Below are 17763 nucleotides of genomic sequence, written 5' to 3' on the forward strand. Positions count from 1 at the left end.
AGGGGAGGTATTTGGCCCAGCCTCCCTTTGTATGAACCTGCATCCACGTCTCACAAGTATGAATATACTGAATAAGGTGATGAATATTGATAGCAAGAGGAACGTTTTTTAAAAAGTATAAGTAATATAAGTAGATTTGACCTCCCGAAGTACTTTAAAATCGGAAATAAGGGTAAAAGCCAGGGAGATGCAAATAATGAACATAGACAAAGACCATGTGAGTATAGCATAGGGGAGAGAGGAGAACGCTTGGGAATGTCGTTTGCTGTCCCCTCCGTAAGAAGGTGGCCCCATCACATAGCTCAGTGGTCCCCATGCTTGTGCAGTAGGTAGGACAAATCAGGCTGAAATAAGCCATCACAGTAGGCCTTCTACGGTCAGTCCTTGCAAATTAAAAAAAAGGGGCCCTTGGGTGGCTCAGCGGTTGAGCGTCTGCCTTCTGCTCGGTTCATGATCCTTGGGTCCCGGGATCGAGTCCCGCGTGGGGCTTCCCTGCATGGAGCCTGCTTCTCCCTCTGCCTCTGTCTCTGCCAATGTGTGTGTGTGTCTTTCATGAATAAATAAGATCTTTTTTTTAAAAAAAGCAAATTGAAAATACTTTTTTCACGAATCTAGAGACTCTTTTGTTCTGAGCCTTCCTGTTGTAGTTTTCAGGGTGATATAAATGATGTGAGGTCCAGAACTGAAAAGACAAGCAATTGCAAAATGTAGTTAATTTACATCAAATCCATGAGAGAAGATCAGCTCTTCTTTACTGTGGCGTTAGTGATCAATAGCCGAATTCTGAACACGGAGCCATTCCAGGAAGTTTGTGAGAACGCTGCCATTTGGTACTCGGTAATTCAAATTCATTAACAGTGGTAATAGGCTTCTTTCCTAACAAATGCCTTAATGAGGCTTTTGTTGGTGCATTCATTTCTTTTACATGTTTTTCTCCTGATTTTCATTCTCTGTTTGTCTTGTTTGTGTTTGTTTGGACTATGTGTCGATGTCCTGACATTTTTTTATGTATTCACTGAAAGATGACAAGCATACCAGGTTGACAGTGAAACCCCATGGGTTAGCTAGAACCATAAGCTGACATTTTGGGTCCCCAGACCAAGACTTGAGAGAGAGCCAGTTAACATGTGTCAATTCCTAAATGAATAAAATGAAAACACACCAAAACTCACAGCAATTATCTGAAAAACGAGGTGCCGCCTTTTGTTTATTTTTTCTACTCACAAGGGTAGAATGTATCCTGGAAGTTTATGTTTATATGATCTCTTTCCAAAGCATGCATGGGAGTGAGGGTGACAATTCACACTGTTTATACCATTCTGTAATTCCTTTCCTTTCTTGGCTGGAAATCTCATTGCACTTTTCCAAAATTATTGTAAAAGTAAATCATAAAACAGAACTGAGGTTTTGAGTCTCTGGTTTCACCTGAATGGTGTTCCTGAATAGGAGTTGGTTCTTTACAGATTAGTTTATCTTGCTAAAAACAGTAACATATTGAATTATTAATAATAAATACAGTCATTTCATCAGTATGTCAAAAAACTATCAAGTATTGGAGTTTTATATGCCATTCTATGGGTGGTGTTTTCTTTGGATTTCCGTGTGATTATAACTTGCTATGGTTAATCTTTCAGGGGCTATTTTAACTACAGATTAGATATGAGGTTCTCTTGGGAAGCTTTGGGGTTTTGCCACATTATGGGAACTCTTTTGCCATGGTGTCTCATTATCTGAGCCTCTTGTAGCCTTTTAATGCTTGAATGTTGCCTTTCCTGGCTCTGGCTCTCCTTCGCTACCAATAGATAATGGAAATGACTTCCTTTACGTAACAATTTCCCAGAGCTGGGCCAAAGAAGGTGATAAAGAACAAAGTCCTTTGTGATTTAGAACATTTTATAGATGTGTATTGGGACCTTGTAATAACTGTGTGCTTGTTATATTTTTCAGCTTGCTTTGACGAGATCAAGTTCTTTAGGTGACTTTTCCTGGTCTCAAAGGTAAAGAGATTCATGTATTTTTTTGGTCTCTCACCAAGGCATTTAGGACCACAGCTCTTTTCGACTGTGGTCTGGGTGTGCACGCATGTACATGCATGCACACACAGTCTTACATACTACAGTTTGCATGAATGTCAGCTATCTGTAATTGTGACAGTTATTTCGTGATAAGAATGTGCCAAGTGTGATTATTTGATCTTCATGCATATTTTTAATTTTTTATTACAGAAAGCTCATTACCGTGGAAAAGCAAGATAATGGGACATTTGGATTTGAAATTCAGGTGGGCAGTTTTCAATTTTCCAGACTTTTAATGAAGAAAAGTGGTGCTGGTAGTTATATTTGCAAAGGAAGAATGAAGTCAGGATTAGAGAGTGATGAACACTGTGACTTTTCTTCAATATGCTTTGGTTTGAGGTAGTTTTTCAGCACGCTAGGTACCATCAGGCAAAGAAAACATTGAAGCAGATAAAATAAAACTCCCGAGACATGCTCAGCTCCTTGTTCTTATTGCTTTAGTTTTCCTCTAAGTCTGAGACTGATCAGAAGTACTTAGAGTGAAACACTCTCTACAGGTGTGCATTTTTATATATCTGCATTTCAGATGTGTTTTGGATAATCACTTTTATACCATATATCAGGTTTTAAATCTGTACTTTGTTATTCAAGAAATACTTGAAAGAGTGTAGAGTTGTGTGTATGAGGCTACATGTATTCATATATAACTCCTGTTACATTTTTAAATACTAATGATTGTGTCTCAGATATAATGAAGGAATTGGGACCTGTTTCTTTTTCTTTTAAAGATTTATTTATTTTGAGAGAGAGTGAGAATGTTCGTGTGCATGAGCAGGGGGAAGGGCAGATGGAGAGGGAGAGAGGATCCCAAGCACACTCCATGCTGAGCATGGAGCCCATGCGGGGCTTGATCTCATGACCCTGAGATCACGACCTGAGCTGAAACCAAGAGTCAAAGGCTTAACCAACTGAGCCACCCAGGTGCCTCTTGGCTTTTTTCTTAATGACAACACCTTATAATTATTATTTGAAATTTCTTTTGCATTATCATGCTCTTGCACTGCACATCAGCCTCTAGGTCTTAGCCTTGGTGCTGCTTTCAGAAAACTCTGGTGGCTGAATACCAACCCCCAAATGGGAAAGTCAGTGTGTATTTGAACCTTAGGAACAGGAAACTGCCGAGTAAAACATGCTTTCTGAATAAGGAAGCAAAGTGGAACTCTAGCGATAATGAATAGGGAGAGGGCTCCAGGAGGAGGAAAGATGCTTTCCACTTTCTGAGCTATTCTATTTTTAAATTTGATGAAATCTATAATTTTTCTCTCAGGTTTTACAAGCAGCGTACTCTCACTTATTCCTCATCCGCATGAACCACTCCCTTTCTGACGTGGACAGTCTATGCTTTTTTGTGACTGCTTCCTTTTTAATGAGAATTGGGCAGCCCCGGTGGCTCAGCGGTTGAGTACCTGCCTTCAGCCCAGGGCATGATCCCGGGGTCCTGGGATCGAGTCCCACGTTGGGTTCCCTGCATGGAGCCTGCTTCTCCCTCTGCCTGTGTCTCTCATGAATAAATAAACAAAATCTTTAAAAAATAAATAAATGAGAATTAAACGCAGGATTTGAAACAGTTGCTGCTGGAAACAGGATCAATGACTACTCCCTAATCCTATGTAATGTAACAAATGGGGATTATTTTTCTCACTCTTCTATGATATATGCCACTGTTTCCCCATGTTTCTCCCCCACAGCGCGGATGCCGACTCTACAAGGGAGCGAGAGTCAAAACTTCCATTAGTGGACTACAAGCTCCAGCCCCTTGATCCCTGGTAGATGAACATGAGCTCATGATTTCATTTCTGAACTGCAGCGTGTTCCAGAAAAGCAGGAACCCACTCCTCTGCCAATTTCTATTTGGTGTACACTTTCACTGCCAGCTCCACACCATAATCCATTCTTTAGCACTTCTAAGATTTGCGGGAGTCATCAAATAGGGGAAATGCCCTGAGAACTCTTAGAAGACCAGATAGAGCCTCATGTACCCCGATTGTGTGCCCGTTGGTCACACGTATTTGGGTCCTGGTCTTCTAGCATGTTGGAAAAGAAGCTAAGTCCACCTCCTCTGAATTTCCATGGGTGCTAGTTTTATACTGCTAGTGAGAATCGTGGGGGTACGGTAGCGGCACAAATGTTAGATTCATAGAAACAAGTTCCTGTTCTCTCAACGCTGCCTTGTGGGGTTTTTAGGAGTTTCAAATGAAATAACACATCTTGTAAAGTACTTAGTAACATGCCTGGTACCATAGATCAGCCAGTGGCAGGTGTTAGCATGAAGGCCATTGGACATGAGAGAGGGCAACGTGACTTTTGTATCTCTAAGAAATGCAGTGGATTGTTCTGTCATTGGCTTCTAAAAATGGGACCAAGAAGTTCTGGTGAAAGAGAAAGACGTATTTGACTATTTCTGTTCATAACTTTGGGGCCTCTGTTTTTCTCTCTGTCGCCAAGCCGCACATTTTACCCTGGTTGCAGATATATATGCCCGCTGTGAAATCAGCACGTTTCTCTCTCACTGTACTCCCTTGGTCACTGGACCTGGAGGGGTAGACGCTCACTGCTAATAATTCAAACTGTTAGAGGAGTGGTTTCCCGAAGGAGTGACTGTTAGAGCCTTGGTTCCTGTACCAGATCTAGATCACCTTTCCATTCCTGGAAGGGTCCAGGCCCTAGGAAGACTTCTGGCAGAAAAGCCATTAAAGAGGTCTCTGTCATAGATGGGAAGTATATTAAATGATCTTTAGAAGGTCTCTTCTACCTTTATGATATGGGGATTCTAAATGCCTTGCAGAGTGAATAGCAACTCCTTAGATGTTAACCAAGTCAAGCTTCTGGCAGTTACTTGCATGCGATTGACTTCTGGTTCTGGAGCCTGTGGGTCTATAAAATAAGGAATGAACATCAGACCTTAATTTCTCCATGAGGAAGCAGTACTGTAATGTGGCTTAATTTTAGGAATCAGATTACTTAACTTGGATACTGATTTTGGTTCTAAATAGAATAGGCTTCATAACTTAAACGAGTGAAAAAGGAAATATGTTTGGTATAGGTCATCGGGTCACTGTATCTAGCAATATTTGTGCAGTATTCGTGGTACAAGTTGAAACAAAAATAAAAACAGAAAGAAACCAAACTGCTTTTGCCAAACTGAGGCAAGAGACGAAGCATAACTTTTTCTAATTTGGTTGGCGAACTAACGAACCGGTGAGTATTCAGGGCAGGCATACGAGACCACTTAGACAAGAAGGTAATCGCGTCAATTATAGTACTTTTGAAAAAATGCAGGGCAGATTGTCATTATTTGCAGAGCTCTGATTTAAAATAATTATTGTTGGCATATCTCCCTCCCTGGATATGTACTGTTCCATATGCTCCTGTAATGAGTACTTTAGCTTGGGAGAACTACACAGAGATTTTTTTATTTGCTTTTGTTTTATCCTATTGGGAAATAAGAAACCTGATTTTTCTTAACAGATACCAAATAATGACAGCATCAGGTGATCTCTTGGGCTTGAACATTCAAAATCTTGAGCGAGCCAGTCTTATCCTACTTTGTCTCAAGCCAAGATTCTTTTTTCTTTGAGAGAGAGCACCAGTGGGGGTGTGGGGGCCAGAGGCAGAGGGAGAGGGAGAAGCAGACTCCCTGCTGAGGAGGGAGCCCATGGGGCTGAATCCCGGGACTCCAGGATCACGACCCCAGCCAAAGGCAGACGCTTGACTGACTGAGCCACCCAGGTGCCCCCCACCACACTTTTTTAAATGAATGGAGTTGGCATCATAGAATTGCATCATAGAATATCAAGATTGGTATCTTTGGTTCAGTTTATATTCAAGAAAGCCTTTCCAAATTGTTCTTTGTACTTACCTACTGTACTGCTTAAGGTAATCAACACCATTTTATTTTTGGACACAGAGATTTTGAGTTCTTTGAATAGTAATTATGCATCACTCTAATTTTTGCAGACTTACAGGCTCCAGAACCAGAACATGTGCTCCCTAGAGATGTGCACTCTGATTTGCAAAATCCAGGAGGACAGCCCAGCACACCATGCTGGCCTGCAAACTGGTAATTTGTAGCTTTGCTCTTGTTAGGAATTATTTAAATAGCAAGAAAAGAAAACTTTCTGATATCAAAGGTTGAGATTTGATCATTGGCTTTGAATTTTCTTAGCTCTTTTATGTTGCTAAGGTTTGGGGCTTGCTTGTTTTCTTTTCGTGTCAGGAGGGATTATTTAGGCAGCATTTTAACGACTCGTTTTTCTTGGCATCTCCCAGGTGATGTCCTTGCAAATATCAATGGTGTGAACACAGAAGGCTTTACCCACAAACAAGTTGTTGACCTGATCAGATCTTCAGGAAACCTGTTAACGTAACTATCCATCTGCTTCCGCGGGGCTTCAAAAATGTTAGAGTCTCCTATAATGCCTGTTGAGTGAATGAATAGGCTTTTTGTTCAGGATCACAAGAAGGGAGGCAGTGCACCATAACTTTGGGATTGGGTACAGACATTTTTTATCAGTTCCTTTTGTTTCTCAAGGTTTCCTCAAACTTGAACATACTGTCAACATCTGAAGTCAGAAGACATCAATAGCCCAAACGTCTGAGTGGGAGGGATAGCATTTAGAAAATTTATTTTTCTATGTCAAATTCAATTAAACTGGCACACATTCTCTTTGGTCAGAGAGGAACTGGTCCAATTTCCATGGTTGATATAATCTTGTGGTTAGAACAAATAAAAGGTCAGAAGGGCTGAAGTTTTTGCTCTTATACCACAAGGCAATTGTTACTCTTTTCTAGTGTCCCATTTGGAAGGAAGAAAAAAGTCTGCTCAATCCTCTCTGCCCTACAACACACACACTCACACCTACTAATATTCCAGACTTACTAATGGGAGATTGGCCTCCTCAGCTAGAGATTTGACTGGCTTTTCTAATAAGACTTCAGTATTAGTTAAAAGATGGAATTTGCTCAATCATTTAAATGATATTTACTGAGCAAATATGATGTTTCCAGTTTTGTGATAGACTTAGGAGAGACAGACAAAAACTCTTGTAGCGCTTTATTAATTGTGGAAGGAGGTGGACAAGGAAAGCCTCCAAAAGAAGTAGTTTTGATATTTCAATTATTAATTACTGCTGTTAAGAAAGTAAGGTAAGGAGTGGGATAAAATAGTGAGTAAGGGGGCTGCTCCGGTAGCTTGGGTGTTTAAAGGGATCTTCTCTGAGGAGGGGAAATCTGAGCTGAGACCTAAAAGAAGGGATGGTCATGTGAACTCCTGGTGAAAGCATTTGAGGCAAAGAGAGAGGCCTCTGAATTCTCAAAATAGGCTTGGCATGGCTGAGAGAGAGAGAGAGAACCAGTGTGATGGCTGGTTGGTAGATTAGAGAGAGTATAAGAAATGAAGGCAGGGAGCTTGCCAGGGGACAGAGCATGGGTCTTGTCAGGCTTAGTTCAGGATTTATTCTAACCAAGGTGGGTCTTACATGATCTCCTTCATTCTTCACAGGCACCATGTGAGGTTAGTTTTTTTTCTATTTATAGATTAAAGCGATTGAAGCTTAAATTAGGTGGAATTAAGATCAATGATCTCATAAGTGACTGGGCTAGGATTTGACCACCTGCTCCGGATGCCAGGATCCATTCTCTTCAGCTACCCCACAGCTGCTCATTGCAAGCTGCCAATAGAAAGAAAATCTGCGGGATGCTCTACCTTTAGCGATCCTAGTCTAAAATTTCAAAGATGTCCTGGGAGTGTGTGGGTGTCATTTTAAAAAATGACTCCTGATGGTGGGGGACTTAGTCCAACTCTGGATCCTGTGAGTTCAGGGTAGAGGATGGGGGTGCTCTTTACTCCAGAGAGCTTGCATCTATAAGGTTGGAGCCATAGAGAGTCTAAGGGGGAAAGGTGGCAGTTAGAAACAGAAAGCTACGTTCCAAATGGGTAAAGTGGCAGGACACAGGCATACAGTTGGGGAGTAAGGGGTGGAGACAAATGGAGATCCAGAGATCAGGAAAACGAGCGACATCTGTGTAAATACTGAAGCGAACAACTGATGTGTGCCTGTGGTTTTGTGCATAGACATCTGTTGCTTGGGCAGGTCAGATGCGCATTAGAGTCCGATTGAAATGGATTCATAGGATCCTCCCAAATGTCCAGACACAAGTCCACCCTAATGAGAAAGCAGACATCTTGGCTTGAATTGTCATCGCGTTATCTTGGGAAGGGTGCTATTAGCAATAGAGGAAAATAGGTCTTCATATTTAATGCTATTGTTTTACCATGACTTGAAAAATTTCTGCATCTGAATATAATAGTTCCAGCTAACTTATCAGAAGGAATCTGAACCGATATTTTAAAAATGCTTAGGTGTGTGACTCACACATGAAATGTCTTATCCTATTCAGATTATTGACTTAGTAGTCAAAATAAAGGCCTCAACATGAGCCCATAAGACAAATCAAATCACTCAGGATAGAACAAATCTTTTTATTTTTAGAAAGGCATTTGGTATAGGGAGAAACAAACGCCATTAAACTGATAATTCTAGGATTGAAGTTTATAAACTTAAAAGGTTCTGAGATGTGAGAGTCATATGAAGGTTATTGGCTCATAATGGTTCTGGCTCTGTTTGTTCTAGTTGCAAAATGAAGGCAATTTCCAGAGACACAGGTTCCTAGAATCCTAGGAAAGAAGGATTTTCCCTTTTCCAAGAAATGGCATGTTGATTCCACTGTTTGAAAATTCCCATTACATGTTGTTCTCACTGCTGGACCACTCATGCTTAGCATGGTGTCGACAGTCTGGCACGTACTAAATGCCCCGTGAGCATTCACTGAATAAAATAGGTGATTCAGTCAGAGCTCATAAGAGTAAATTCCAGGAGAGACCAATAATCATTGCCATAGAGTGGCATCTGTACAAAAAAGAGCTACAGTTTACAAGTTAACCAATATCTTTTCTTTTCAACCACCCTCTCAACGGGATTTTTGGGATTTTTTTGTTTTTCCATTTTCTTTCTCTGAATGTTGTCAGAAGATTTGACCTAGGTCCAGGTACTTGAAACACCATGAGAATCATAACATTTAGGTTGCTTTTCAAAGTATTGTCTGTGCTCAAAGTGTAGTGCTCCATAAGGATGGTGCTAGTTTGAAAGGATCTCTCATGCTGTTCCCCCCCCCTTTTTTTTTCTTAAAACAGGATAGAGACTGTTAATGGAACAATGATTCTCAAAAGAGCAGAGCTTGAAGCAAAACTGCAAGTTTTAAAGGTAATTTAATTTAATACAATGAGGCACATTTTTCATCCTTGAATGTGTGAGTAGTAGAATAAAAATCTATTTGAGGGATTGAAATAGCCCTTGAAGATGAAATGTCTTGATGAGTCTAAACTGCTGAATTATCAAGAGCCACACAATTACCTTTACAGGAATATTAAATTCCATAAACCAGTGCAAATCACTTTCTTCCTTCCTCCTTCCGTGTTTCTATGAGGCTCAGGAAGGCAACAGGAAGGCACGTCACTTGAAGAACTTTTCACTCATGCACCTGTGATCTCTCTTGATTTACATTTGTCTGGGGAAAAAACAAAAAACAAAGGAGGAGTCGCTGGTCTTTTCCACATTTTTCCAAGTGCTGCATGTGTGCAGGCGGGCCTGGAAGTTTTGCTTTTCCATTGTTCTCTTCCGTGTCCTGTTCTGCTTCATTCTTCCTACAGACACCGTTCTCCCTCTGCTCCTGTGGCTGTCCTTGAATCTGCTCTCGTGGCAAACACGCAAGCAACTGTGGAGTGGGAAAGAAAGTTAAACGTTTCCAGGAGATAGCACCTGATGCAGGATGTTCAGAGAAGATTCTCTGGGATGGCTCTTTGAGGGTCTTGAGAATCTCAGTTTGCTAGCCTGTGGCTCTGGCCAGCCTGTCACGTGCAGACCCCCGTCCGAATGCGTTTGAGTCAGTGTCCCGCGGCCCGCCTGACCCCTCTCCCCGAGACCTACCCCGCGTGGCCGTGCTCTGGCCAGTCTGGGCAGGGACTGCAGGGCTTCCAGGCGGGTTGTCGCTTGGACTGTGTTTAGTGACAACTGGCATTTATGAATTTTCTTTATGAAGTATGTGTTCTTAATTATTGAGCCCGTGAGGATAGAATTACTATTTTTATCTTTTATCTTGTATACCCCCCTCGTATCTAATTCCTCAGTGAGCCCTGCCTGTTTCCTTCTGTGTCAACTCTGGTTTTATACTCTTGCCATTTTACTTATTGTGATATTTTGAATTAGTTTGTAAAATTCCTCTATTCAGATGATGATCGGAATTGACATCTATAGAATAAATATCAATTGACATCTTTATGGTGTTCACCTTTCCTCCTTCAGACACAGAATCTTGACCTTTTATTTATTTATTTTTTAAGATTTTATTTATTTATTCATGAGAGACACAGAGAGAGAGAGGCAGAGACACAGGCAGAGGGAGAAGCAGGCTCCTTGCAGGGAGCTCAACGTGGGACTCGATCCCGAGTCTCCAGGATCATGCCCTGGGCTGAAGGCGGCGCTAAACCACTAAGCCACCTGGGCTGCCCGAATCTTGGCCTTTTAATTCAGGTCTTTTAGGTACTTCGAAAACATTTCATCATTTCTGTATACACATTTATATATCTTTTATTATACTTATTCTGATGTACCTTCTAAGTTTTCTTGCTATAATAAAGGTGATCTTTTAATTTTAAAAGATCTTTTATTTTGTTGCTATTGATTTTTGAGTAATTTTTTAAATCTGACAGTCTCGCTGAGCCCTCTATTCCAATAGGTTTGTTGATTCCCTTAGATTTTTTTACATAGGCATAACATCATCTGCAGATACTGAAAAATTTGCTCATTTACCCCTGATGATTCAACTACTCCCGAACTGCATCAGGTTTGAATCACATGGATCCACTTATATGCAGGTTTTTTTTTTTTTAATAAATATGTTACAATATTATAAATGTATTTTCCTTGGTTTTGCTTAAAAATACTTTTTTTCTTCTAACTTGCTTTATTAATACAGTATATAATGTAATGTATAAAATATATATTAATCAACTATTTATGTTATTGATAAGGCTTCCAGTCAACAGTAGGTCTATGAGTAGTTAAGCTTTTAGGGAGGCAAAGTTATATGTGGATTTTTTATTGTGCAGGGGTCAGCACGCCAACCCCCTGTATTGTTCAAGCGTCAACTATACCATTTGCTTCTCTTCTCTTACAGCATTGGCTAGGACTATTATAAATAGTGATAATCTTATTCTTGATTTTAAAGGGAATGCCTCTAACATTTTATCATTAAGTTTTTGTATGGAATAAACAGTACTTCATATTATATTTATTTTTTAAAGCTGTCAAAACATAATTTGTTTTTATAAAAAAGAGAATATTAGTGAGGATCTTTTATTAAGTAAACCTAGCTCTTCTACCTCTCTGCAGAAAAAGGAAAGAAACAAAACAAATTGGTGGTGTTATTCAAAACATAACTGAACAAATAGGTCTGGATTTCATGGAATATAGCCTTGTCCTGCAAAAAACACACTTCATGTCTCTAAGCAATTTCTGTTCCTTCAATGTTTTCTCTTGAAGTTGTAATATCCATACTTAGCAATTTTTTCAAATGAGGGATAAATTTTTCAATACACCCATCCTCTCTCAGAGCATCATGATGGCCTCAACATTTATTATTTTTTATTTTTTAAATTAAATTAAACTTAATTTAATTTATTCATGACACACACACACAGAGGCAGAGACACAGGCAGAGGGAGAAGCAGGCTCCTTGCAGGGAACCCAACTTGGGACTTGATCCCGAGATTCCAGGATCACGCCGTGGGCCAAAGGCAGGCACTAAACCACTGAGTCACCCAGGGATCCCCAGAAGACCTCAACATTTAAATGTTCATCTTAAGACTCCATCTTTTTTTATTATTGTTTTATCAATTTTTAGAATGAAACACTACAAATGGTTGTTCTGAGTAGCTGGTAGTGAGCACATAACACTCACTCGTGTTGAACTGACGTGCTTGCTGCTTATTTCTCTCCCTTCTCTGTGGGTTTACTTTTTCGCTGTGGGACTTCCTTTAGCAAGAGTAAGTAGGGCTTACCCCCAAAAATCTTTTACTGCTAATGTTGAAGGAGAGTTTGATTAGGTGATTAAACTATTCTCAGTTGTTGTTTTGTCTCCTTAGCATTTTAAATGTATTATGCCTTTGATATTTTTGCTTATGAAAGAGCTCCTATTGTTTATCCTTTGTAGGTAATCTGCATTTTCTATATTTTCTTCCAAAAGTTTTAAAGTTTTTCCTTTTTTTTTATACTTAAGTCCTCAACTCATCCAGAATTAATTTGTGTATGTGGTAGATATGGGATTCTAATTTTCTTTTCTTTTTATTTTACTTTATTTCTTTTATTTCCATATTCTGTTCTCCCAAGTATCATTTATTTTAGTCCTCCCCCCACCCCCCCAATGCTCCTACAGCGAAGCCTCTGTTTTTAAGCAAATTTCTTATATGCATGGATTTTCTTACTGGCTCCATATTCTGATCCATTGTTTCTCTCAAATTCAGTATATATACCTTTGCAATAAATATTGCTATCCAGTTAAACAAGGCTTCCAGGTTATTCTTGGTTCTTCTGACCATCTATATAAATTTTAGACTCAGATTATCTAGTTCTATAGATAAATTTTGGAATTTTGATTGATACTACATTTTGTGTAGATATTTCAATTTGAAAACACTTAACATCTGTTTGGTAGTGAGTTTTCTTAGTGATGAAGGATCTCACCATTATTTTCCCCTTCCCCGTCTCCCTTCCTCACTGGTAACCACCACTTCTCTGTATTTATGAATCTGTTTCTGCTTTTTTGTTTGTTTGATTGTGGGGTTTTTTTTTTTTTTTTTTTTTGCATTCTACTAATAAGTGAAATCATATGGTATTTGTCTTTCTCTCTGACTTATTTCATTTAGCATGATACCCTCTAGGCCTACTTCTGTTTTCACAAATGGCAAGATAGTATTTCTTATATGGATGAGTAATATTCCACTGTGTGTATGTGTGTGTGTGTGTATATATATATATATATATATATATATATATATATATATATATCTCAACACCTTTATCACTTCCTCTATTGATGGATACTTTGGTTACTTATATATCTTGGCTATATTTTTAAAATGCTACAACTTAGGAGTGTGTATATCTTTTAAATTAGTCTTTCTGTTTTCTTTGGATAAATACTCAGTAGTGGACTTAGTAGATCATATGGTATTCCTATTTTTAATTTTTTGAGAAAGCTCCATACTATTTTCCACAATGACTGCATCAGTTTACATTCCCACCAATAGTGTATGAGGGTTCTTTTTTCTCCACATTCTTGCCAACACTTGTTATTTCTTGTGTTTTTAATATAAGCCATTCTGACAGATGTAAAGTGATATCTCATTGCAGTTGTGATTTACATTTCCCTGATGATTAGTGATGTTGAATGTCTTTTCATGGGTCTGTTAAAATCTATATTTCTTCTTTGGAAAAATGTATATTTAGGTCGTCTGCCATTTTTAATGGGATTATGTGGGGGTTTTTTTGTTGTTGAGTGGTATAAATTATATTTTTTGGATATTAACTCTTTATTGGATATGTAATTTGCAAATATCTTCTCCCATTTGGTAGGTTCCTTTTTGCTTCATAGATGTGCAAAAGCCTTTAATTTTGTTGTAAGTCCCATAGTTCATTTTTGCTTTTGTTTCCCTTACCTGAGGAGACATATCCAAAAATATGTTTTTAAGACCAGTGTCCAAGAGATTGCTGCCTATGTTTTCTTTTAGGAGTTTTATGGTTTCATGTCTCACATTTAGGTCTTTGATCCATTTTGAATTTATCTTTGTGTATGTTGTAAGAAAGTGTTCCAGTTTCATACTTTTGCATGTAGATGTCCAATATTCCCAATTTATGAAAGACTGTCTTTCCCTCATCATATATTATTAACTACTTTGTCATAGATTGATTATCCATATAAATGTGGGTTTGTTTCTGGGCTCTCTATCCTAATTCATTGATCTATGTATCTATTTTTGTGCTAGTATCATACTATTTTGATTACTTTGGTTTTATAGTATATCTTGAATTCTGAGATTGTGATACCTACCTCCAGTTTTGTTGTTCTTTCTCCAGATTGTTTTTTGGCTATTTGGGGTCTTTTGTGATTTCATACAAATTTTAGGATTATTTGTTCTACTTCTGTAAAAAATACTAGGATTTTGATAGATTACCACTCTGTAGACTGCTTTGGGTACTTTGCACATTTTAGTATTAATTCTTCCAAATCATGAACACTGTATATCTTTCCATTAATTTGCATTGTCTTCAGTTTCTTTCATCAATGTCTTCTATTTCTTAGACGTAGGTCTTTCACTTCCTTGGTTAAAGTTATTTCTAGATATTTTTTGATGCAATTAGAAGTGTGATTGTTTTATTTCTCTTTCTGCTATTTCATTATTAGTATATAAAATGCAATAGATTTCTGTATTTTAATTTTGTATCCTGCAAATTTACCAAGTTTATTAGTTCTAATAGTTTTTTGGTGGAATCTTTAGGGTTTTCTATATATAGTATCACATCTACAAATACTGACAGTTTTACTTTTTCTTTAACCAATTTAAATTCCTTTTATTTCTTTTACTTGTCTGATTGCTGTGGCTAGGCATTCTAGTACTATGTTGAATAAAGGTGGTGGAAGTGGACATCCATGTCACGTTCCTGATCTTAGAGGAAAAGTGTTCATAATATTACCATTTTTATTTTTCTATTATTATTTTTTAAATCAATGTTTTGTGGGTTTTTTTTTAAGATTTTATTTATTTATTCAAGACACACACACACACACACACACACACACAGAAGCAGAGGCAGAGGCAGAGGGAGAAGCAGACTCCATGCAGGGAGCCTGACGTGGGACTGGATCCTGGGTCTCCAGGATCATAGCCCAGGCTGAAGGCAGCGCCAAACTGCTGGGCCATCAGGGCTGCCCATAATATTACCATTTTTAATTGTTTTTTTTACATCTTTCAATAAAGTGTGATCCTTTTATGCAAATAGATCCTATATATTTTTCACTAGATATATTCCTTTCTGCTTATGATTTTTGTTCATATTATAGTTTCTTTATAAAAACAATAAACATTTTGATTGAGGTTGATGTATGGATATGTAAAACAATTTTATGCTGTTTTTCAAACTGTATATTTCAAACTATTTCTAAACTATACAATTTCTAACAAATTATCTGTAGATAATTTTGGGTTTTCTGTGAAGACAGTGACTATTAAGGTTAACAAACAGTTCTCTTTCTATACTGCACTGGGTAGGGTTCACAATACAGTGATGAATACAAACTATAATAATAGGTACTTTGGGTGGCTCAGTCAGTTAAGCATCTGCCTTAGGCTCAGGTCATGATCCCGGCTGGGGTCCTGGGATTGAGGCCTGCATTGGGCTCCCTGCTCACTGGGGAGCCTCCTTCTTCTCCCTCTGTTGCTCCCCTTGCTTGTGCTCTTACATGCTCATTCTCTGTCAAATAAATAGATAAAATCTTTTTTTAAAAAAATAATAGACATCCTTGTTTTGTTCTTGATTTTAAAGGGGATTTCTACTTTTTCCTGTCAGGAATGAGCTCTCTCTATGAACATACTTTTCAGATTTGAGACACTCTCTTCCATACTAAATTTTCTAGTAGTTTTCTTTCTTTTTTTTTTTTAATTTATTCATGAGAGAGAATGAGAGAGAGAGAGAGGCAGAGACACAGGCAGAGGGAGAAGCAGCCTCCTTGCAGGGAGCCCTATATGGGACCAGATCCCGGGACTCCAGGATCACGCCCTGGGCTGAAGGCAGGCGCTAAACTGCTGAGCCACCCAGAGTTTTTCCCCCTCTAGTAGTTTTCATAGTGCTTGTGTATCAAATTTTATCACACACTTTTCTTCTGCATGTGTTATTCTCATTTATTTATTTTAAAAATATCTGTCAATATGGTGAATGACATTTAAAGATTTTCTAATGTAAAACCACCCTTGTGTATCCAGAATAATACAGCCTGGTCATAATTTGTGATTGTTTTTATCTAATTGTAGATTTGATTTTTTAATATTTTCTTTAGAATTTTTGAAAGTAGCTTCATTTTATAGGTAGTATGGGCTGCAATTTTCTTTTCTCAAACTATCTTTCATTAGTTTTGGTATCATGTTTACTGGACTCTTAGCATGAGCTGGGGAGAATCTTTCTCTTTTTCTTCTCTGGTAAAATTCTTATAACTATCTGAATCATCTGGACTTAAGGTTCTTTTTTGCCCTTCTAGCTTCTAAACTTCTACTTCTCAACTCTGTTTCAGTTTCTTTATTAATTATAAGATTTCTTGGGCTTTCTGTTTTGTTTGTTTTGTTTTGTTGGAGCTGGTTTTATTGAATTAATGTTTTTTGTTCTTAAATTTTTAATTCAAATTTATTGTATGTGTGGATAATAAAAATTCTGTTCTCATAATTTTCTTTTCTTCACAAAAAAGATTGTCTTCATTTTTTTTTGATTGTCTTCATTTTTATTTGTACTTCTTTTTGTGCCTTCTCTCTATCTTTCTCTCTTTTTTTTTCTTGGTAGTTCTTTCTAGAGGATTTTGTTTTTGAGTCTTCAAAAACCAGCGTTTCAATTTGTGGCAATCTTTTGTCTTTCTGGTTACTTTTAAGATGTTCTTTTTGTCTTACTGATCTAAAGGTTCACTGAAATGTGATTAAGTCTAGATTCGCTTCTAAATCTTTACTGCTTAGACATTGCAGTACCTTTTCAATCTAAGGACTTGTGAGTTTCTTTAGTTTTGGAAAACTATCAGCTTGATCTCTTTGAATATACCTTCTTCACCATTCCCTGAACTATCATCTGGAATTCCTGTTAGACATTTTTGAGCATCTTTTCTTTTCCTTGCTTCTTAACCACTCTTTTATATTTTGTATCACTTTATGTTTTTTGTTACTTTCTTGTTGAGTTCTTCAGTAATGTCTATATTCTGTACAGAATGAGTTGTTTCCATTGAGTTTTAAGAGTTATTTTTTTTATTTTCAGATCATTCTTTTTCATGTTCATCTGTTCTTGTTTTATTTCTTTGTTTCAGATTTCTTGTTCTGATTGACATTGATCTCATTTCTTCCTCCGAGGACTATAAATATTTTTATTTTAAAGTCTTCTTTGGACAGTCTTCTGTTTTCCTTTTCTTTGGAGAGAATCCATGTCCTGACTTTCAATTTTGTTGTCTTTCATACCTTTTGGAGTTTATATTGCTCACTTCCCATGCATGGTGGTCTTTCACCTCCACTCAGTATTGTACTTGGGTTGTCTGCACCCTGCATTGTCAAGGCTCCCAATCTAGAGCCAGGCGTGGCAGCTAGCATGCTTTCCTAGAGGGTTAGTGTACTGTTTGGCTCAAGTTATAAGGCTACATTTATGTTCTCCTGCCTCTCTGGGCATGTCTACATGAGCCGTAGCCACCGTCATCAGCTTTTTTTTTACCGTCTTTTTCATGGTAGTAAAGCTTCAGCCAAGGTTCTTTTCTCAAGCAGGAAACTTGTCTTTATTCTTTGCTTCAGATAAATAAGTGTATTTAAACTATATATTGCCACAGGATCCAAATT

The 17763-nt window shown here is 38.0% G+C and overlaps 1 protein-coding gene across 4 annotated transcripts in view; it reads left to right on the top strand.

Moving 5' to 3' along the window:
• Positions 1-17763, top strand: part of CYTIP (cytohesin 1 interacting protein) — a 72720-nt gene that overhangs the window by 46655 nt on the left and 8302 nt on the right. For 3 of the 4 annotated variants that reach the window (XM_072811429.1, XM_072811428.1, XM_072811425.1), the window contains 5 exons: positions 1948-1997; positions 2226-2280; positions 6033-6135; positions 6345-6438; positions 9268-9337. In XM_072811429.1, the coding sequence (XP_072667530.1) occupies positions 1948-1997; positions 2226-2280; positions 6033-6135; positions 6345-6438; positions 9268-9337 (372 nt within the window). Of the gene's footprint in view, positions 1-561; positions 838-1947; positions 1998-2225; positions 2281-6032; positions 6136-6344; positions 6439-9267; positions 9338-17763 lie in introns of those variants that run through there. The other variant, XM_072811427.1, reaches the window with a different exon arrangement.

This window comes from Canis lupus, chromosome 34, assembly GCF_048164855.1.
Source record: "Canis lupus baileyi chromosome 34, mCanLup2.hap1, whole genome shotgun sequence".
NCBI classification, from domain to species: Eukaryota; Metazoa; Chordata; class Mammalia; order Carnivora; family Canidae; genus Canis; species Canis lupus.